The sequence below is a fragment of the Narcine bancroftii genome, chromosome 8 (genome assembly GCF_036971445.1).
Source record: "Narcine bancroftii isolate sNarBan1 chromosome 8, sNarBan1.hap1, whole genome shotgun sequence".
NCBI lineage: Eukaryota > Metazoa > Chordata > Chondrichthyes > Torpediniformes > Narcinidae > Narcine > Narcine bancroftii.
Window position 1 is genome coordinate 12,747,035 of NC_091476.1, and position 22,679 is coordinate 12,769,713.

General features: G+C 37.1%; 1 protein-coding gene and 1 long non-coding RNA gene across 6 annotated transcripts in view; one reads left to right on the forward strand and one right to left on the reverse strand.

Moving 5' to 3' along the window:
• The window catches only part of stag2b (STAG2 cohesin complex component b), a 133,326-nt gene extending 113,229 nt beyond the window's left edge, over positions 1-20,097 (forward strand). For 4 of the 5 annotated variants that reach the window (XM_069892925.1, XM_069892921.1, XM_069892922.1 and 1 more), the window contains 10 exons: positions 1,382-1,521; positions 1,845-1,946; positions 2,945-3,093; positions 7,142-7,270; positions 7,413-7,615; positions 11,946-12,129; positions 14,216-14,323; positions 16,631-16,757; positions 16,834-16,911; positions 19,249-20,097. In XM_069892925.1, coding sequence (XP_069749026.1) covers positions 1,382-1,521; positions 1,845-1,946; positions 2,945-3,093; positions 7,142-7,270; positions 7,413-7,615; positions 11,946-12,129; positions 14,216-14,323; positions 16,631-16,757; positions 16,834-16,911; positions 19,249-19,272 — 1,244 coding nt within the window. In that variant the 3' untranslated portion in view covers positions 19,273-20,097. The remainder of the gene's footprint in view (positions 1-1,381; positions 1,522-1,844; positions 1,947-2,944; positions 3,094-7,141; positions 7,271-7,412; positions 7,616-11,945; positions 12,130-14,215; positions 14,324-16,630; positions 16,758-16,833; positions 16,912-19,248) is intronic. The other variant, XM_069892924.1, reaches the window with a different exon arrangement.
• Positions 8,629-10,038, reverse strand: LOC138740373 (uncharacterized). Its single transcript, XR_011342870.1, has 2 exons — positions 9,871-10,038; positions 8,629-9,500 (listed from the first exon to the last, which is right to left on the reverse strand). It is a non-coding gene; the product is annotated as an uncharacterized lncRNA (long non-coding RNA).
• Positions 20,098-22,679: the final 2,582 nt, after the last annotated feature.

A 22,679-nucleotide genomic window follows, 5' to 3' on the forward strand; every position in this document is an offset into this window, starting at 1 on the left:
AAAAATAAATAGGAATAAATAAAAACTTAAATAAAAGTTTAAAATTGTTGAAGTAAATGTTCTCTGAAGTAACACATAAACCTTAGGTGAAGATGGGAGTAGATATTTGGTTGTGCTTTGCTCTTTTCAGCTGTTTGAATAAAGTTGTGTTTGAATAAAATGGCATCGCCCAGGTTGAAGAGTTGGTTGATGCCACGTGCCATTGGCTGCCTTCTTGGTAAGAGGCTCAATCTCTGCATAGTGAGACCCTTTATCCTTATGAGTATATTATTGTTTATTATAGTAAAGCTTTATCGATAAGCGAGGAAAGAGGGTTAATTATCAATAATGTTATTGTTAGTCTTTCAGGCAGCTCTATGGGGATGAAATATTTTCAAAGAATGTGACTGAAACTAAAGTAAAATTCTTCAGGTTTATATATTCATGCAAGTGAAATTAGCTCAGAGTAAGTGCAGTATTTTTGTCTTTTAAACTATTTATTCTTAATGTAGGTGTATTAGTTAAGCATTTTAAGAGTGAGTGTCAAGCAACCTGAAAATTCGCATTTGCAGCATCACCAATCCCCATTGGTGCCTGATACCAGGGGGTTATACCCAGGTGATAATGAACACCTGGGTAAAGTAACCATGAGTCAGAAAGAAGGATGGAGATCAAGAATCTGGTTGTGTGGTTCCAGGTCAACAATCTTGATTTCAATTTCAATAAGATTCCACCTGCATTGAATTCGCCCATCGTTATTGAATGAAGATCTACCGGGACCAATGCCTGAAGAGGGCGCACAAAATCAGTGAACCGGTGCGGACTCGAAAGGCCAACATGGCCTGTTTCTGCTCCGTATATGGTTATATGGTTTAGGAGAAAATTGACTTCTGGGTTTGATCAGCAGAAAGTTGCTGTGGAGAAAATGAAAAGATGATTAGGAAAAAGTAAATATGGACGAAGATTGGCATTAGTGGGAAATAAATGAGCAGCTCAGGGGATAGAATCTGCGAGTGGAAAAACAGCAAACGAGGAAAAGAAAGAGATTATGGACTTGAGTCTGTTGATACCTAATTGAAGTTGCCCTGTTCATGATTGAGCACGAGTGTCTGATCTGTTCTCTTTCATTCATCATTTTGAACAGTTTTTCTACTGTGGACCTCAAAATACAGAAATTGGGTTTTACCTGTCCCATTTACAGACTTCTTCATTTTAACATTGATTTCACTAACCATATTGTTATGCAAGAAATGCTGCTTTCCATGTAAGCCCATCATTTTGACTTGCATGTACGAGGAGATTTGCCTTTCCTTTCAAGAGATTTTGAAACAATCTAGAAGAGCTCACAAACTTTGACTTCCAACTTTTTCGTTCATTATTATTTCTTGTGTATATTTTACAGATGGACATCAAGATGATGAGGCTGGTAAAATTGAAGCTTTACATAAAAGGAGGAACCTTCTTGCAGCTTTCTGTAAATTAATTGTATATAATGTGGTGGACATGAATACAGCTGCAGATATTTTTAAGCAGTACATGAAGGTAAATATTTTCAACCTCATTTTCTTAAAGTGAAACCTTGATTGCAACTGAGCTGCTAATACTTCAAAGGACAGGGAGACCATTTCAACGTATTAAGAGAATGTTGGATGAAAATAAGTATTTGTTTTTAATAAATGTTAAGTCAAAAGGATTTCACATGCTTAGAAAAACTGGCTAGATGAAATATGAAGTCCTTATTGTTCAGTGTATTCTTGCTTTGGATTACCTGTAAGGATATTTCATTTCCTTTTGGATATCTTTGGGAAATGGTCCATAATTATCTAATCATAAATTAATCCATAATACATGATTGTTTTCCGTAGTATTACAATGATTATGGAGATATCATCAAGGAAACTATGAGCAAGTGCAGACAAACTGATAAAATTCAGTGTGCAAAGACCCTTATACTTAGCTTACAACAGGTAAGATCTTGCATCTCAATGATAGAAGAGATATCAAGCTGAACTAGAATATATAAACATATCTGTAGCATAATACATTGTATCAATAATATTTGAGCATTAGTAAATCGAATGTTGATTCTGTAAGATAAAACTTTAGGAGGGGTGTTCACCCATTTCTAGAGTTTCAGCACAGAAATGGGCTCATTATTGTTAATTTCTCCTGGATTCTGCCATTCACTGACTCACTGGGTTCGATTTACAATGGCCAGGTGAACGATCACTTCACAATCTTTAGGATTTAGGAGGAAACCTACACAGTCACGGAGAATGTGGAAGCTCCACACAGACAGGTCAGGGTTGAATCTCGTCTCTGGCACTGAGATAGCAGCTCCACCAGCTGCATATGTTGTATACATATCTTGTATATGTTTCATCATTTTTCGCATTCTATTGTACATGAGAAATTCATCATGAAAACTGTTCTGAGGATTGTGGAAAGATAAATTGTGTATTTAAATGTTATCTATGTATTTTTTTTACTGGTTTGTTGCACATTTGGAAGAATTACGTTTAGTTTGAGACATTTTTTAAAAAATAAATCAGTTCCTGTTTTCAAATCAGTTTGGGCCTTTTTTGTAAAAAGGTTTGTGATGACATTTTGCATGCTCTATTCCAGGGATAGCCAACCTTTTAATTTTTAGTTTAGACTGGGGCACAGACTCTTGGGCTGAAATGGCCTATTACCGTGCTGAATGTCTAAATTAAAAGTTAAAAGGTTGGCCACCCCTGCTAACAAGCTCAAGCAAAGTGTGAGAAATAAGTCCAGTAAGGTGTAAAAGACTGAATGAATTGTTTAAATTTGTTCAGGGACAGAATTTCTGAGTATAGAATTCTGAATGATCTTTGTTGTTTTTATTTTTAGTATAATACATATTTTCTCATTGTTTTTTTTGTTCCTTTAAATATTACTGCTTTTTCCCCCCCCCCCAATGATGTTTTATTTAAATTATTTGCAGTTGTTTAGTGAATTGGATCAGGACATTGGACTTAATTTTGATCGAACAAGTCCTAGTTTTAGTGGCGTTAAAGAACTTGCTCGCCGTTTCTCACTAACGTTTGGCTTAGATCAGCTGAAAACCAGAGAAGCTGTCGCAATGCTGCACAAGTAAGTGTTTATTGTGATTAAAATCATATTTCGTTTCTTGAGATCATAATTTCTGAGATAAGTAAAATTAAGTTATAAAAGCATGAAGACAAGAAAGTTTGGCATTTCAAAACTACCAATTCTTTGTCACTCTTTTCATATTAAAAAAATATGGCATAAACGTAGAGTATTAACAGACTAATTTATGCTTAGCACCACAGATCTTCTTGCAACTGAAAGGATATACTCAAGTAATGTACACAGTGTCTGTCATAAAGCATTTAGTTTGTATCCTATCAAATATAAATACACCTGCCACCTTGATGTTGTGTATATTATCTTAAAAATGTGATGCCCAATCCTTGTCTCCAAAAACCATCTGAAGGAGGCCAGTCATGGTGGGCATCTGGCTGAGTTGGATGGTGGTATGAGGGGTTGGGGTCTGGCAGCACTTTGCTCTGATTGCTTGAAAAACGTTTGCAGGTACATGTTGAAGGAAAAGGAGATAAAGTATTGTATACTTAATAGTGTCTGTTTGCTTGGTGGTGTGAGTGAAAGGGAACACTGGAATAGGGGCATTTCAATGTTTGTCACAATTAGATAGGGGAGGATTGAGGAAGTTCAGGTATTGTTGTATATCTGCATGGTAAAATGGGAAGGGTTCAGAAAATTTGTGCCATTTTTTCAGGTGAGTTTGAGGTCATTAGGGATGGCATTGGTAACGTTATCACATGAGTTGGCACTGAGCGAAGCATTCAGAGGCCAAAATTTGGTAGCATGGGAATTTCGGGGTGGTGTGGAGAGGTTTGTCAGGAACCTTTGGGGGATATTAGCAGGGGATGTGAGAATTTAGTTCAGTATTTAATTTACCATGCAGGCCTTCCAAATCATTACAGGAGTATTAAAAGCATGTGTTCCTTCGATTACCCACTGATAAGTGAATCAAGGAAAACAATATCCAAACGATCCTGCAGTACATCAGGAGGAGCATTGCACATGAAACTTGTGTCGTGCTGTGTGGACCTGACTGGAAAAAAAAAGTTGGCATTACTCATTTGACTTGAATCTGGAAGTGTTTGATTCAAGTTTTTTTTTGAGTGATGCAAGATGATCCAGAAATAGTTATTTTTCAACAATGAAAAAAAACAAATTTCAGTTGTAAAATTTTGAATAAATATGGCATCTTACCGTGTCATTTCCATGCAAATATGGGGAGTCCAGGAGTGATGGATGAACAAGAATTAGTGCAAATTAACATGGCTGCTAATTTCTTTATGAAATATAAACAAAAGATGCTGCAAATGTTCAACAGGTCAGTTGCCATTTGAGAGGTGAGAGAAGCGGGCAAGTTTCAAGCTGGAGGCCCTTCATTTTAATTTCACAATCGATGTTTTAGATTGGATGACTTCTTCATAGCCACACTTTCAAACATTTTATTTTCAAGAAAAGAAATTGGTTTGAAGACTGTTGATCGAAAACAGTAACACTCTCTATCTCTACATGGAAATGCCTGACTGGACCATTTGCAACATTTTCTAGTTTTATTTCAAATTTCTAGCATATGCCACTTTTGCTTGGACATTTTCAGCTTTATCACATAAGGTAGGAGCAGCCAACCAGGATATTATTGAATAATTGAGTAATAATTCATGGTTTCATCAGTTCCAGATGAGGAATATTGGAAGGTGGTGCTAACTTTGAATAGAGTGATATATTTGAGTTTGGGTTCAATTTTTGTCTTTCTGTTAACTTTATGAAGTATGTTCTTTCATGGGCTGCATGTCACCCATAAATCTCCTGGAGGAAATAGTTTTCCAAGTTCATAATCTCAAAGGTATCAAAATATTTTGTAGAATATTTCTTCCTCATTTTTCACAATTGATGTTATCCTTCTGCTTTCCAAAGTTGTTTGAGATATTAGCAGAGATATCAAGTCATTATTTCAGATTATTTCATGTAGCCATCAATTGGTTTCAGGCAGCCAGAATGATACTTTTTTAAAATGGTTACATCTATGTTTTTAAGATACCTGTTAACTTTTTGTCTGTGCCTTCCAATTCTGCTGAATTCCATATTGTTAGATATATACTGCTGCAAAGCAAAGACCAAGTCATTCTCCAGGAAATCACAAACTGATCAGCTGCACAAAGGAGACGGATGTGTGCTGTTTAAATCTCTATCTCATTCAAGATCATTCATGTTTTGTGGGACTAATTTGTATTTACAACATAGGTTGAATACATTTGTTTACCTTTTTATTATACAGTAAAATCCCCATGATCGGTATTGTAGACTTTCATTGTGTAAAGTTCTCTTTAATCAAGTAATTCATGTAACTTACAAAATGTAAATTTAAATTAGAATCCTGGTTGCTGGCGTTGTAACAGCATTGCACTAACCGTGCCACTGTCATAATTAAAACCCCCTACCACAGATAAAACCTTGTTAATGTACTAATAAGGATATAGACTCGTACTGGGCAGATACAAGGAGATATTTTGGGAGAGTCACCCCAACGGTGAGCAGCATCAACTGACTCTTCATCCTAGTGTCCCGCTCAGACCCTCGGTCAACCTGAGACCCCTTCACGTAAGTGTCCTGGTCAGGCCCTCAGTCCAACCCAAATCACCTCCACACCAGTGTCCTGATCAAATCCTTGCTGCACCTTGCTTTAAATTTGAGCCGCAGTCATGAATGCTGTAACAGCATTGCACCTGGCTGCTCTGCTAACCGTGCTGCTATCATGATTAAACTCCCCTCAAGTTACAGATAAAGCCTTACCGATGCACAAAGAAGATAAATGCTCTTACTGGGCAGGAGTTTCGGAGAGTTGCTCCAATGGCAAGTGACGCCGGCAGGTTCTTCATCCTGCATGATGCTATTTTATTCAAACACAACTTTATTCAAACATCTGCTGTGGGCAGGACATGATCAGGGTGCTCTGCAGGGTGAATGTTTGCTCCCAAGGGGATGTGTGTCGCTTCTGATAACATTTCTGTAGAACATTACAACATAGTACAGGCCCTTCTGCCCTTGATGTTGTTCTGACCCATAATATTCCTAAAGAAAATACTAAACCCTCCCTACCTTGTAACCCTCCACTTTTCCCCAAACCATGTGCTTGTCTAAGATTCTCTTAAATGCCCTTCATGTTTCAGCCTCCACCACTATCTCTAGCGAGGTATTCCAGGCACCCACAACTTTCTATATTTATATTAAAAAAAACTTACCCCTGATATCTCCCCTAAACTTCCCTCCCTTCACTTTGTGCATATGACCTCTGGTGTTTGCTGTTCCTGCCCTGGAAAACAGGCACTGGCTGTCCACCCTATCTATGCTTCTCATAATTTTGTAGACGTCTATTAAGTTTCATCTCATCCTTCTACGCTCCAAAGGGAAAAGTCTCAACTCTGATAACCTTGCCTCATAAGACTTGTTTTATAATTCCAGTAACATCCTGGTAAATTTCTTCTGCACCCTCTCTATAGCTTCCACATCCTCCCTATAATGAAGTGACCACAGTGGTCTTAGCAGAGATTTCTAGAGTTGCAACATAACCTCTCTACTGAATTCAATCTCCCTATTAATGAATGCCAGGATCTTGTAGGCCTTCTTAACTATCCTATCAACCTCTAAGGCAACCCTGAGGGATGTATGGATTTGAGCCCCAAGGTCCCTCTGTTCATCCACACTCATAAATAACTGGCCTTTAACCCTGTACTCAGCCTTCTGGTTTGTTCTTCCAAAATGCATCACCTCACACTTAACAGGATTGAACACCATCTGCCACTTTTTCTGCCCATCTCCGCATCCTGTCTATATCCTCTTGTAACTTTCAACATCTTCATCTCCATCTCCATCCGCAACTCCTCCAACCGTTGACTTTTATAATTTAAAACTTTTTATTCTCGTTTATTTAAAATTGTATTTATTTATTTGACAGCTGTTTGAGTTTCCACTTGATTGAATGCTGGATTACTATATGTAACAACCAAACCATGCATTCAGTTTATGGTAGTTTGGGAGTGCCTTGGTTATTTTCTAATTATAACTGACATTGAATTTGCAGAGATGGCATTGACTTTGCCTTCAAGGAGCCCAATGTAAATGGAGAGGGTTATCCTGCTGTGAATTTAGCTTTCTTGGATATTCTGAGTGAATTCTCTTCTAAACTTCTTAGACAGGACAAAAGAACACTGTAAGTATAGTATCAAAATATTTTTAAATCTTGCTGTAAAATGCGGTAACATTCAGTGCAATGTTTTCTCTGAACATGTTTAGTTATTATCCAGTTTTTACTATATCTGCTTCACGTAACAGTTTTGTTTTTCTGATTTCAGCTACGTTTACCTGGAAAAGTTTATGAGTGAACAGATAACTTTGCACAGGGAAGATGTGTGGCTTCCTTTGATATCTTATAGAAACTCCTTATTGACTGGTGATGATGATACGATGTCTGTTGTCAGTGGAATTAGCAACAAAGGTTCCTCTGTGAGAAGCAAGAAAACAAAACCAGCTACAGGAAAGCGAAAATTACCTGAAGGTAAATCCTTACCAAAACTCTCTACTTTAATCAAGTCAGGGTTATCAGTTTATTCATTTCATTACATACTGACATGAAAGCAAATTAATGTGTTAATTTTTTTGTGGGAATTAAAAAAAAATAAAAACAAAAATTAGTTAATTTAGTTCCCATTGGTTAATATCAGCATCTCATTCTCCCAGAAACCTCAGGCTGAGGTTGTACCTGAACAACCTGTGCCCAAATATGGGAGAGTTACTGTGATAGGTTTACAAAGTGAACTTCATCATGGTCACAGATCTGACAGCAGCATCTTAAACAACTAAAGTACTAGGAAATAAGCAGATGGGAAGCGAATAGTGGCCTAAACTAATGCACATAAACATCAATTATCAATTCCATGAAAAAGAATCCTCAAGATGTCCCCTTCATTTTGCCTGGCAAATATATCTAATTGAAATGCTGTATTCAGGAATATCTGCTTGCAGCCATTTTATATGGAGTGAGTTGCTACAGAAAATATTAATTGTTAGGGTATAGGAATGGGGAAAGCAGGCGTAATGTGTTAGGTGAAGAGCTGATGTGATGAAAATCCATGCTTTCCTGCGGTAATCTGGATCAGATACGCGCTCTAGCCAAGGGTTTTTGAAGCATAGTAAAGTCATGTGTTTCACTTGCTCTACGCAAGAAAAAGGGGCATTGTGACAACTGTTCGTCCAGATGGATATTTTTCAGCAAGCAACTCAACAAAGATTTGTGAATTTTCATCGGTCCAGTCACTCATTCTCTCCCACCTCCTTTGAGATTACTTCTGAGCATCAGTTAAAGAGTCTGCATTTCAATACAGGATTTCTAAGACTGAACTTTGGGCTGACTTTCCAGAATTATACCTAAGCTATAATGGTTTGGGTATCCCACACACACATATACTCACACATAGGTATATTTGCGCATAGTTGGGGGTAAGTTGATTAAGGTGTATATTATTGATAGTTATTAATAAATATATTGTTTTAAAATAAAAACAATGACAGTCTCTTGGTAAATATCTATTTCTGCTGGTCTGCGATGTAACATCAGACATCTTTTGGTGGTGCTGGACTAGTGTAAGGTTACAGTAGCATGGGGAAATTGAAAAGCTTGACAGCTGATGGAAAATGAAAGTGTCCTTGAACCTATAGGTGGCAGTGAGAAGAGATTGTGACCACCCCAATGGGGGTCCTTTATGATGAGGGCTACTCCTTGAGGTGGCATCTCATGTGGATGTTTTCAATAGACAGGAAGTTGGTGGACTTGATTTTGGGGTTTCGACTTGGTTTGCCACTTTCTGCACTCTGTGTTCCTTGGCACCTCAGTTTCCAAACCCAACCATGATGCCACCAGTCAGTCCTTTCCACAGTACATACTTGATTCATTATTTGAAGACGATACCAAATTTCCTCAGTCTTGTTTGAAAATACAGGCTTTGGTGAGCCTTTTTCACTGTTGCCATGAGGAGCTGGCTTCAGGTGAGATCCTCTAATATGTGGACTCCCCCCCCCACCCCCCCAGGAATTTGAAGATGAATACCCTCTCCAATGCTGTGCCATCATTGACGGTAGGTGCATGGTCCCTCAGCCTCCTCTTCAAAAATTCATAGGAAGTTCCTTGATCTTGCTTACATTGACAATAGGATTTTTGTTCTGGCACTACACAGCCAAATCCTCATCCTAGCATCCTCTCAGATTCATTTTACCCAGTGCAAGGAAAGCAACACACCATTTAGGACTTGTGGTTGTAGAAATATGTTCACCAAAAGATGGAATCCTCTGTGATCATTGCATGTCTTTACTTCCTTGTTCCCTTCTTTCAATTCTTCACCTCATGTTTCCATAAAATGCTGCTTCTCCTGAGGATTTTTTAAAATCTAGGAAAAAAATGTTATATTTTAAAATTAGCTACCTCTATGGCCTCATGCACTGCCAAACTATGGCACATATAAATTGGAGAGCAACACCTAATGTTCCATTCGGATACTCTCCATCCGGATGACACCAACATTAACTTCTCAGGTTTCTGTTAAGCCACTCCCCTGTCTCCTTCTCTCTTCCCCATCCCTATCTTCTTTCCTCTGTCTCTCCACCCCCCATCCCTCTCCATACAGAGAGTTATCCCCTCCCCCATCACCTCTGCTTTTTTTCTCTCGTGCCATCTCGCCCATATCCACCTTTTGCCTGTGGCCCTGTGTTCCTCTCCTTACCATTTTATTCAGACACCTGCCTGCTTTTTGCTCATACCTTGATGAAGGGCTCAGGGCTGAAAGGTTGGTTGTGTGTCTATATTTTCTGCATAACTTGCTGAGTTTCTCCAGAGTTTTTGTGCAAACTATAATCCTAAGAGTCTACATACTTGTCTAACAGCTACCTCCAACATGATGGGCAAGAAAAGTATGCTTGAAGCTCCCAGTAAAAAGAAACGTGCTCTTTCTGGAATGCTCAATGTGGTGAGCATTCTTTTCTCATTGTGTTGGAGGAGTGTCGTAAGATTTGATCTCGTATACGTTCTATTTCTTAACATAAATATAATTTCCATTCATTCATTTTATGTACTTTCTCTTCAGGTCTTCCCACAATGAGTTTCATTGACATTTTTGTCCAATTCTATTGACAATATCTAACCTCATAATATAGTACAGTTTTTACTGTTACATACAAATGTCATTTAACATCACAGAGCAAAACATTTTTACTTGGACTAACTGCAACTGTGGATATCTAATTTTTTTTATATTTATCTATTTTAGCATATAGTAATTTAATATCTGCTGTTGTAGTTGTGTATATTTGGCCACAGCAAGTAAAAATTTCAGTACATCTATGTGTGTTACAGGTTGTACCTCTCTTATCCGGCACTCTGTGGTCAAGCAACTCACATGGTCTGGGCTGTTTAGGTATGCGCTGCTTAACATTCTTCGGGCAGCGTCCAACAGCATATACATCTGTGGTCCCATAATTACTCAGCTACTGTGAGCAAGTCCACAGCAATTTAGAAAAAACAATCGCTAGCTATAGGAAATTGTATACTGTATACCCAAAGTGATACAACTGCCCCGTTCGCTCCCCACAACCTTGTATCAGTCCCAACTAATGTCACTGCTCCACGCTCTCCCTACAGCCCTATATCAGTCCCCACACTCTCCCCACATTTCATGTCAGTCCCCACACTGATCCCACTGCCCCACTCTCTCCCTACAGCCCCGTATCAGTTCCCACACTGATCTTACAAATAAAAAGTTTACAGATATATAGCTTTGCTCAGTATTCAGGTACATATCCTTTATCCGGAACCCTTGGGCGGGGGGACACTGTGTTCCGAATTTCAGATTTTGCCAGATTTTGGAAAGCCAGATTTAAGCCCACCCAAATTGTGCTGCCGTATCCACCCCCACCCCCTTCCAGTTGCGGTGCTGTTTCTCGCCCACCTGACTCATGCTGCCGTCTCTCTCCTCACTTCCCAGATTTTGGAGCTTTCCGGATTTTAGATGTCCAGATAAAGGATTTTGTACCTGTATAATGTGTTTGCACAATGTCCATCTCGCATAACACCCAATTTCACAGAATGTATCGTGGATGTTAAGTGGCACATAGCTGTACAAACTCCTTACAGACAGAGCAGGACCCGAACCCACGGTTCCTATAGCTGCTGCTGTCAAGGTTGAATCTGCTGTCATTTGTACAAACTCCTTACAGATAGCGCGGGACTCAAATCCCGGTCACAGTCACTGGAGCTGTAAAAACGTTGTGTTAATCGCTACACTAACTGTGCCGCATCACAGTATTATTCCTGTTTTAAGCTTTGTTCTACCTTTGATATGTTTAAATAGGAGGTTCCCTTAGGAGTCCATTATGTTTTCCGGCATTTTCTGTGGTCAGGCAATGGCCAGGTCCCAACGTCACCGAATTAAAGAGGTACAACCTGTAATTGTGAACCTGATAATAAACTTATTTCTCACAAGTTTGGTAGGGGATTTATTAACCTAGAATTGATTCCTCTCTGAGCTGCCCAATGATTTGAATGAATATGTGATTCAGGAGCTATCATACCCATCTCTCTGTCTTAGCCAGATTGTTTGAAACAGCATTGCCTTTGTGCTTACACTGGAGAAAATTGAATCTCGTCTTGTGCAATTTTTACCCATTAATTTGATAGTAACATCAGCAGATAATGGATATTCACCTGTTTTTTTTCTATCATTTAGAAGGGAATGTTTAGGCATGAGTTCAGAAAGAAAGATATGCCAGTTACATTACCATTGGTTCAGTGGATCAAAATATCTTGAGAATCTTACAAGTATTCTGTGCAAATTCCATAGCAGAAGAAAGTAATGACGGATCATGGATCAACAGAGAACATAGTTTGCAATCCCCACTTATGACGCAAAGCCCGCAGTTGACCTCCACTATTATGAGAGAGCCAAAGAGGCTGCGGCCAGAGGAGGAAAGTTACATGGGGGTATACCAAATGCCACAACATCATCAACCTCCTGTGGACTATAAGTATGTTTACAATTGATTACTTTATGTAAAAAAAATTCTTTAACCCTTTTATCACTTGTTTACATTAGTAATGAATTCTTATAATCACTCATTGATTTCTTCATGACTGTTTTAACTCTCAACAGTAAAATCTTTTTTCAAATGTGCACAATGGAATACATTTTAAATTATGTTCTGAAGAAAGGCAATTTAATTTTTGGTGTATTAAGAAAAACAGAGGAGAAATAGCTAGTGAGACTACTGCCATGCATTTTGTTTCTCTCCATTTTATGAGGCTATTATTTACAATTTTTTTCTGGCCTTTAAAATTGGTCTTTCCCTGTTGATGCTCTGATCAGATTTTTCTGAAAAATGACCAAAATATGACAAGCAAATTTCATTTTGCCATCAATTTAAAATTTATCTCAAAAACTATTGCAATTTGCATTCTGCACATGTCTATAATCTTGTGGCTGAAATCAACTCATGGCATGCAAGGATCAAACCAAGATAAATTACTGATGTGTAGCAGTGAAGTTAACAGATTTATGCCATATCGATATGGTTTCATTAAATCTTCAATTCCGGACTTTGATCTGCTCTTCGTCGTGGTGTTTCAGCAAGGAAACAGGCCCACAGGTCCTGCTTATCCATACCATACAAGGTGCTCTCTTGCTTTAGTCACACTTGCCTGGATTTGGCCCATACTCCTCCAAGACCTTCTCATCCATGTAATTATCCCCCAAATACTTAAAAAAAGCTAATGTACCGGCCTCTTTGACTTTGACAGCTTGATCCAGATGTCTACCATCCTCTGAGTGAAGAACTATCCCCTCACGTTCCTTCCAACTCACACGCCTCTTAAATCAGAGTAATGCACTCTCGTTGCCTTTCTGCAATTCCAGGAAACTATCATGCACTTTATCTCTGCCCCTTCTGATTTTGTAGAACTCAATAAGATCCCCTCTCAACCTCTCAACCTCCAAGGATTGGGGGAACGACTGCTGGGAGCAGAGGCTGGGGTGCAGCCTGGTGCTGGCCCTCCATCCTGTGGGGTCAGGGTTTGCTCGTGGCCACTGACAGGACCTTCACTGCTGCTGCCAGCTCCAGTTCTTGTCCTGATGGCTCTTGGATGAGGTCTTCATTGGGGACCCCTTGTCTCTGTCATCTTGCTTCACCTTTTCCCCCCCCCCCCCCCCCCCCACAAGTACTTGGACAGATACCTGCCTCTCTGGGGTAGGCTGTGCCTCAGTGAAGCTCTCCTGGCCTAGCCCTGGGCCACTGAGGTCACTCCCTGTAGAGGACCCTCAGATTTGTCTGACTCTCCTACTGCACACCCCATGTTGGCAGTGCTCTGCTGTGGTATGGTGAGGCCTGGGCTGAGTGAGGAGAACCCGACACTGGCGTGTGCTGCTCTCTCAGGTTCTCTGCAGGGGCAATTCCTCCAGTGCCCACTCCCACTCCTTGTCACATAGCCTGGGCTGTGACCCCCTGGTCTGGCTGCAGGGATTTTGAGTGTCCGGGGGCGGCTTTGGGAATGCCATTAATCTCCTCCAGCCAACTTATTTCTACCAGCCGCACATTAACTGTCAATGTGATTTATGAGCTGTGGTTTGGCCACCCTTGTCCTATGCTCTAAGGAAAACAGGCCTAGTTTATCAAGTCTCTCACAATAACTCAAATTTCCGAATCCTTAGAACAACTGGGAGCCACTTTATATAGCTACTCAAGTACTCTTTTTTGCCATTGGGGGGAATCAATTACGGAATGCAATTAAAAGGTGGATTTTCTCTTTTACAATAACATCATTGACCAACACCTGTGTAATTTCAATGTTACTTCTTACCTATCATCCCAGACTGCATTTTGATGTGGACTGCTTGATTATCTGAATAATCATTACACAATCAAATGTTAAGAAATATTTTCTCAAATAATATGTAATTAAAATTCTATCCAGAAGAAAATTGAACAGTGTACATATTGGTTAAGATGTATGTACTGTGTCGGACTCTTGGTGTTGGCAAACCTCCAGTTGATCATGGAGTTAATGAAACAAAGTGAGTGTTGAGTATCATTTTGATATATTTCTTGTCCTTTTCTTCAGTAGTCAAATGTCCTGGTTGATTGCCCAAAGGCAACAAGAGGAAGCACGGCAACAAGAGCGAGCTGCAATGAATTATGTTAAATTAAGATCAAATCTCCAGCATGCGATGTGAGTCTTTTAGGAAACTTTTTAATACAAAATTTTTGTGATAATTAGTTAAGCAATATCAGTAATGACAGTCCCATCCATGACCATGCTATTTTCGTAATAGTATGCGCATTTAATCATGCTTTCTGGTTATATTATTTTTTTGGAACCATAGATCATTAACACCACCACAAACAGGCCCATTGACCCTTCCACTCTCTGCCAAAATATTATTCTGCCTCATCCCACTGTCCTGCATCCATTCCATATCCCTCCCATCCATGTACCTGTTCATAATTTTCTTAAATGTTAGAATTGGATCCTCATTCAACACTTCAGCTGGCAGCTCATCCATATTCACACCACTGTCTGTGTGAAGAAATGTACCCCCTAAACTTCTTGCCTTTCATCCTGAACTCATATCTTCTGGTTTGTTTCTCCTATAACCTTGGTGGAAAAAGCCTACTTGCATTTACTCAATACCCACCATAATTTTGTATACCTCTATCAAATCTCCCCTCATTCTTCATTGCTCAAGGGAATAAAGTTCTAACCTGTTTAATCTTCCCCTGTAAATCATTTCCGTTAATTTGATATTTTTCTTGCATTATTTAACATTTTTCAGTTGCTTGATTTTATTTAGTTCACATCTTTGTCTACATCTGAATGCATATAGTTTTCAACTGGTTAAACAATTCATCACTAAATCTGGCTGCTTTTCTCTTGGAAAACTCATTTTTCCAAGATTAGGCTAGAATACTAAGATAACTTTTTAAAACCTCAGCTGCTAACTGTTGTCTTAAACTTCTCCAAATGTAAGGTACTTGTGATCTTTGCATTCCTCTCTTTTAATCCAAGCATACTCTTGTCCCCATCCAACATTTTGTTTTCTTTATATAATTCCCACATTTTCTCTGCTTATTTTTTATTATCGTAGTTTTACACATATAACATGCATGTTATATGCGTATTTTACAAACAAGATACCCCCACACACGTTATATGAGAATATTTTTACATGTTAAAACAATGTCCACAATTAATAGTAGGCGTGGGAAAGTCGAACCGGCAATTTTTTGCAAGCGTGGGAGTATAATAACAGCATTGAAAGAACACACACAATTAATAGCGGCTGTGGGAAAGACGTGCCGGCAATTTATATCAAGCATGGGAATATTAGTGAATGTGGGAATATATTAGTGGCATTGAAAGAACGAACGCAATTAATGGTGGCCATCAGAAAGACTCCATCTCTTTCAAGTCAGCCACCATGAACCTTTGCTTTAAAGTATCTCCAATTAACTCTGCTGATCTTGTAAAGGGGGTAATCTCCTATTACCCCTTTCTTCATTAATGCCCCTTAAGTAGCTTTCTAAATCTTTCCAGCAGCTAAATGATTAAATTTTCAAATTTGAAGTTTTTAGTAGCAATAATTTATGTCACAATTGAGAACTGTGAATGATGTATATTTGTCTTTAATATTCTGCAGTCTGCTACCTTATTTTGGTGCCCTCTCTTGTTGATCACCTCTAATCTTATTTCACTCAGCCCACCATGTCATAGCCCAAGAACCTTTACCATTGTAGCTTCTCTGTCTTGTACCATGCCCCTCCCATTTATTCAGTAATAAAGCATAATGAAACTACAATTCCAAAATTCACTCATCTATAATGATACAATATCCAGCTCTGTCTCAGCATAATCTCTCAATGCCTCCACCGCCTCCAATTTGGCAAACGACTTCAGGATACAATACTGGAACAGCCACAAATTCTTACAAATAATTATCGTTTAAGGAATTTTTTTTTAAGGAAAGCAAAAAATGCTGGCATTAGTCAGCAAATTAGGATGCATCAATGGGCGGAAACAGTTTTTAAGTTTCTGTTAGAGATTTCATACATCTTCTCTGTCAACCTGAGATGTTAATTTTGTTTTTCACTGCCTGGTCTACAGAATGTTTCCAGAATGTTCTGTTTTGGGTTTAAAACTGAACATTTGTCATTTTTTGATAAATTACAAATATTTGAATATGCTGATAAATTGAATCAATGGCTCTTGAGAGACTGGAGCAATATGGTTGTTTCTGTGGAGCAGAAAATATTCCTCCGTCAGAGGAAAAAGGAATTGAGAATGAATATTTTTATCAATTATTGGTAACTGATGGGGAAAGGCTCATTGTCTCAGTCTGATCTTATTCCTAAGGTTGTTCATGTACATAAATGTCCTAGTTACCTGTTTATCCAGACTATGCTCTTATCCAGGTGGGACAGTGGGAAATGATAAAGAGGTGAGTCTATCATCAGAGAGTTCACAAATGTTTGTTTTTAGTCGTCGTGGCACAGGACTGATGGAGGACGATGAAGAGCCAATTGTTGAAGATGTAATGATGTCATCTGAGGGCCGTATCGAAGATCTCAATGAAGGCATGGATTTTGATACCATCGACATTGATCTGGTAATAAGATGCAAAGAAAATGTTTAATTACTTTTAGAATGTATGCAGGTTCTCATTGTAAACTGTTTATTTCTAGCCACCATCCAAGAACAGACGCGAAAGAAATGAATTAAAACCAGATTTCTTTGATCCTGCCTCAATAATGGATGACTCGGTGAGTCTCAGTGTGAGGAAAAACAAATTAATGCTTTGTATGAAAGTTCTCGTCAGCTCCACCAGTAGCAAAAATGTGCATCAAATTAAACTAGATTAGATTAAATTTATTAAGCAGTTTTCAATTGAACTATTCTAAGGCTGCAATGAAAGTATTCATAAGCAGCATGCTTTTAAAATTGGTCTTCAGAGTATCATGATAAAAAGATGATAACTTAAAAACTGGCTGCGAGTTGTAGCAATACATATAAGTATCATGTTGTTGGGATTTCTCAGTTTCTGATCTCGTGTAATTGATTGGGTAGGATACCTTGTGTGGAGAAATACCGTGGTTATAAACTGAACAGGTACCAACAGCTGAATCATAGTGTTTTGGTGTGGCATAAATCACATACAGTATTTGAGATTAAACAAGAAAGTCGGCAGAAACAATGGTTATATATTTTTGCTACATAAATAATGCTGCGATACCTGCTGAGTTTCTCCAACATTTTTGTGTACTAAGCAACAATCCCACCATCTGCAGACTTTAACAACAGTATTTGAAGAATATGTCTCAGTAAATATGATATGCCAGTGATTGAAATACCTTTCCACAATTGAAACTACTTTTGCTCCTGGTGGTGGGATGAGATATTGGATGATGACTCATCAAATTAACTCCACAATGTAAGATAAAGTTAATCCACTATCCAGAAGTTTTTTGTGTTCCTGACTTCTAAAAATGTACACATTTTAACTTGAAAGCAATTTTTAATATTTTCTTGGAGCAGTCTTTTAATTGCGGTCGATTTCTTGGGTCAGCTTTAATTGATCCATTATTTTTGGGTTTTTTTCCCAATGCCCACACATCACAGTTTTGTAAATTAACACTAACTCATCTTAGTTTATAGAAAGACCCAACCTGGAGTGCTTTTGGCATTTTTTTTTTTGAATTGGCATTTGTATCCTAATTGACTTTAATCAAAAAATAATGCTATAATATTTAATAGTTTGGAACTGTAACATTTAAAGTTATTTTAAGATAAATAAATATTTTGCCCCTTTTCATGAGCTTTTAGTTAATTTCACTGAACCAATTATGGTGACATGAATGTCATAAACCAAAAACTAAATGGATAAAATCAATTAACACATTAAACACAAAACTATCGATACATTTTGACTGTTTTAAAGTTTACTTTTCAGTCAGAAGATTCCAAATGTTGGAAATCAGAAATAAAAACAGAAAATGCTGGGAATGTTTAGTAGGATAGGGGTATCTATGGAGAGAAGGGCAGTGTTAACAAACTGTTGTCCAAACTGGAAAGGTGTGCTTTAAGGTGCAGTAAGAAGGAGAGCAATGTATCTGATGAAAGATTATGATTCTAATGACAATTCTTTTTGAACCCATCTAAAATAGAAATAGCTGATCTGTGTTAAAGGGTGTAAATAGGGGAACAATGAAGGTAGTGGAGAGGAACATGGAAACATACTGGATCAAAGCAAAAACAGAATTGTTAAACGTTATGAATTCCATAGTCTACCATAGATCCTGCCTCAAGCAATGATGAGGTGGTCTTTTCTATATTTACATTGGTTTTTGTTAGAATAAAGATCAGATTCAGGATGGGATGTTAATTTCAGGGGTCAACTACTTGAAACTTGGGTTTGCTCTTGCAGATTAAATGGAGATGTTTACCTGGAGGCAGTAATTCACGTCTTCCAATTTATTGCCCATTATGTGATCTCTCGTAGAATGGAAATGAATGACCATGAGTTTTCACTCTAACTTCCATTCTACACTGTTGTACTAAATCCAGTGCAAGTTCGAAGACCAATACCTTTTATTTCTCTCCAAGCTTGTTAAAACTCTCAAGACTCAATAAATAGGTTTACCCATTTGTGTTGAGCTGGTCAATTCTGATGTCTTTTCTTTCATCTGTAACATTAACTCATTTTTTTCCCCCCAAATGTCATTACATCATCTGAGTATTTCTGGCAGTTGCTTGATTTCAGATCTTCAGCAATGGTGATCTGCATATCACAATTCCAACATTTTTTTCCCTCTTTGCTGTCATTATTCGTATCCCTGAACTCCAAAACTAATTTACTTGGACATCCTTGACTTCTACCCTTTCACCAATAATCCCTTTCTTCTGCAACTTAAAACAAGACTTGTTTCTTCTCTTTTTTTTGAGTTCTGACGAAGGTTCATTCCCCTGAAAAGTGAACTATTTTCTTTTTTTTTCCATAGATTCTACCTAACCTACTCGGTATTCTGTATATTTTCTTTAATTTGTAATTTTTGATGTATTAAATTATTTTTAACAAAATGCATTGTTTCTGTTCTTTTTAGGTCCTTGGAGTTTCAATGTTCTGAGGAAATGTCATTTTTATGAATAAAATGAGAGGTAGTTTTAAAAGAAATATTTTGGTTATTGCAGTTAAACTATTAAAACTGTACAGATTTTCTCCTTTCAGGAGAATGCTTATTGGAGTTGTTCACTGTTCACCTAGATTAAGTGCTTTGAAGAGGCAGTTTGTTGCCTGATAAATTGATATTTTAAGAGACTGTAAAATTATGGAAGCAAGTTAAATTCCTTCCAGTAGTGCCACTGTATTGTGTCTCTGATTAAATGAGCTTGGTGTAGTATGTTTGAAAGTTTCTCTAAACATTTATTTGACTTGATAAAGTTTGGGAATAGGGAACTAAATTTTAAATAAAAAATATATATATGATTGGTGCTGATTTTATAATTGCGAATCTTGTTCAGTTTTTCATACTTTGAAATTCCAAACAAAAGGACGAGGTTTAAAAATTATAATAAAAATTAACAGCGTTTAAAATAGCATGGATATTCATGCTTAAGTAATTTTTAAATTTGTATTTTATATTTTATTCACATCTGTCTTTGCAAGCAATCTTCAGGTTAAATGAACTACAGCTGGTCATAGTACATTTTGTTTTAATAATGTAAATTAGTTTGAAGATACTAGTTATCAAAACAAATTACCCATTTATGTTATTCTTTAAATTTGGGTTCATGTTTTTAATTTTTATGGTAAATTTTCTGTCATAATTATAATAAAGTTTCTATTAACTCATAGAACGCTTTTCAACATTGTTCTGCAGTACTCTGGCAGCTGGTTATTTTATCAACTCTATGTTGATGTTAACTTATAATAAAAAAAACAATGTACATGACACTTGCTGGTTGTCTTTCATCTGTTGATCTATTTTCTTTAAATCATTCCATGCCTTAAACTGCATCACTCATAACCCAAGCCCCTTCTGCTGCATAGTTCTTCAGTTTATTTAATTTGGACAAATATTTGTCTTTATTTGCCAAAATAAAAACTTGGCAATTGCATCAGATTTTATTTTTAGTTCAGTAGAATACCATGAATAAATGGTTGTCTTCTGAAGAATAGTTTGCTTTTACACACTTTAAAAACTGCTCATATTTGGCAGTACTGCCTTTAGTGTTCCTTACACCACTGCATTAATAAAAACTGCTGAGGACTGTATATATGGTTTTTTAAAAATAAGTGAAAGCAGACTTTTCTACTTTTTAAAAAAAAGTGTTTCGTTGTACAGGCAGTTCTTCAAACTGTATGTTTTCAACCAACTGAAATGTTTTATATTTACCTTATCCTGTTGTCCTCCATATTTTGTTGTTCATTGTACTGTTCTGATTTGTATTTATGTCATGAAACAGTAACTTTTTGAATAAAATTTAAACCTAAGAGGTTGTGCAATGGTTATTCATTGTACAGTGCTGTCGCAGATACATATGCACCCAATAGAATTTTAACAAATAAAATTACTTCAGTGGTTACAACGGTTCTTTTTAAACTCTAATATATTTGGGTGGAAAACTGATGTTGAGGCATGGGAATAAATGCGATATTATTGAATACTGGAGAAGGTTTGGGGGCACTGTATGGGCTTCTCCTGTTTTTTTTATATTCTTATTTTCCATGTGATACGATATTGAATACATTTGAACATTCACAAAGTAAATGTGTGTACATTTTATGTTAATGCTGAAAATTATAGATCTGAGATATTAAAACAGAAGTGAAGATGCCATGGTCAAATCTGAAAATGGACATTCAGTTACAGAAGTAGAAACGGAGTTCTTTTCCAACTCTGTCAATGAATCAGCAAGTAATCGTCGATACAGAATTAGACAAGAGACTAATGTTCCAAAATTGAAATGGTAATTAGGATAGATTTATGTACTGAGCTGAGCATTTATAGTAATATTATAAAGACATTATTTTTAAATTTCCTGGACTTTATTCAAGTTTTGCTCTTTCCCCAAATTTCATATTATCTTAATGCGCAGATGTGAACTGTCAAGAGTACAGTTTAATCAATTTAAATTAAGCATTTGGAAGTTTTCTGCATCAGAATTTTATTATCCAAATCATATCCAACTTCATCCTGTTATGAAGCATAACCTCACATTTGAAATTTAAAATACTGAAATACGTTGCAATAATTATTTCCTATTAATGCAAAAACGCATTGCTGGAGAAACTCAGCAGGTCAAACAGCATACTTGATATAGCAAAGATAAAGATGCAGAACTAACATTTCAGGCTTCATCAGGGAAGGAGCAAAATGTAGACAGGTGCCTGAATAAAATGGCGGGGAGGAGGAGTGGGAGGAAGGTGCACAGGTAAGAGGTAATATGCAAATAAAGGAGGTAGAGCACAAGAGAGAACAAGAGGAGGGGGAAAGCTCAGTGAATGGTTATGCATCAATCTTTGCTGTATAAAGTACACTTAGACCTGCTGAGTTTCTCCAGCATTGTGCTTTTACTTAAATCACTGCATCTGCAGACTTTTGTGTTTCACTGTACTAATGTTTATTGATGTCTTCTACTTGTTTGTCTTTGTATCTTGTACATATTACTAATTTAGTCCTGGCAGCAAATTTGTGAAGTGGCACTTTGAATTATTGAATTGAAATTGTTAGTACAAACAAGGAACAAGTATCAACACCCAACCCTGCTGAGATACTACTTCTGACTTTAACCAGTTTATAATCCATTTTCCTTTTTGCCTCCAAAAAATGTTTTAAGGAATTAAATGCTTGTGATAGGAAATTTTTAAGGAAAGGGAAAATGGCTTGGGTTTCTTAGGAAAAATTAATGTGGAAATATGATTTAAGAGGTTTGCAGTTGCTCAATTTTTTGAACTATTATAAATCAGCCCAGTTGTGTTTTATTAATGTAATGTATGACTTAGATAAAATACCAGCTTGAATGAATATAGAACTTAGTAAAATAGGGGAATCTAACCCACGAGACTTTTTTTATAAATGGAATTCAAGATTGTTAACAGCAAATAGATAAAATTTTATATTGAAACATTTAATTGAACTTTGGAATAAGGTTGATAAAGCGATTGGATGAGGAGGATTAATGTCAAGAAGAACACCCTTATTTCAAAATAGACTTATTACATTTTCTATGGGAAATCAGTTTTTAAAGATTTGGCAATGTCATTGTATTAAGAAGATTGGGGATTGTTTGAGGTGGGGAAATTCATTAGTTTTAGTAGAATGAAGGAGAAGTTTAAGGTATCTAAGAATACCAAACTTGATTATTATCAGGTTATGAGATTTTTTACTTGAAAATTTTGGTCAAGATCCATCATTCCCAGCAGGGACACAAGTGGATTCATTGTTGTGTAATGGAGATATAAAGAAATTTTATTTCAGTAATAAAAGAAAGCTCAGAAAGTAGGGGTTCATAATTCAAGATGGGAAGTAGA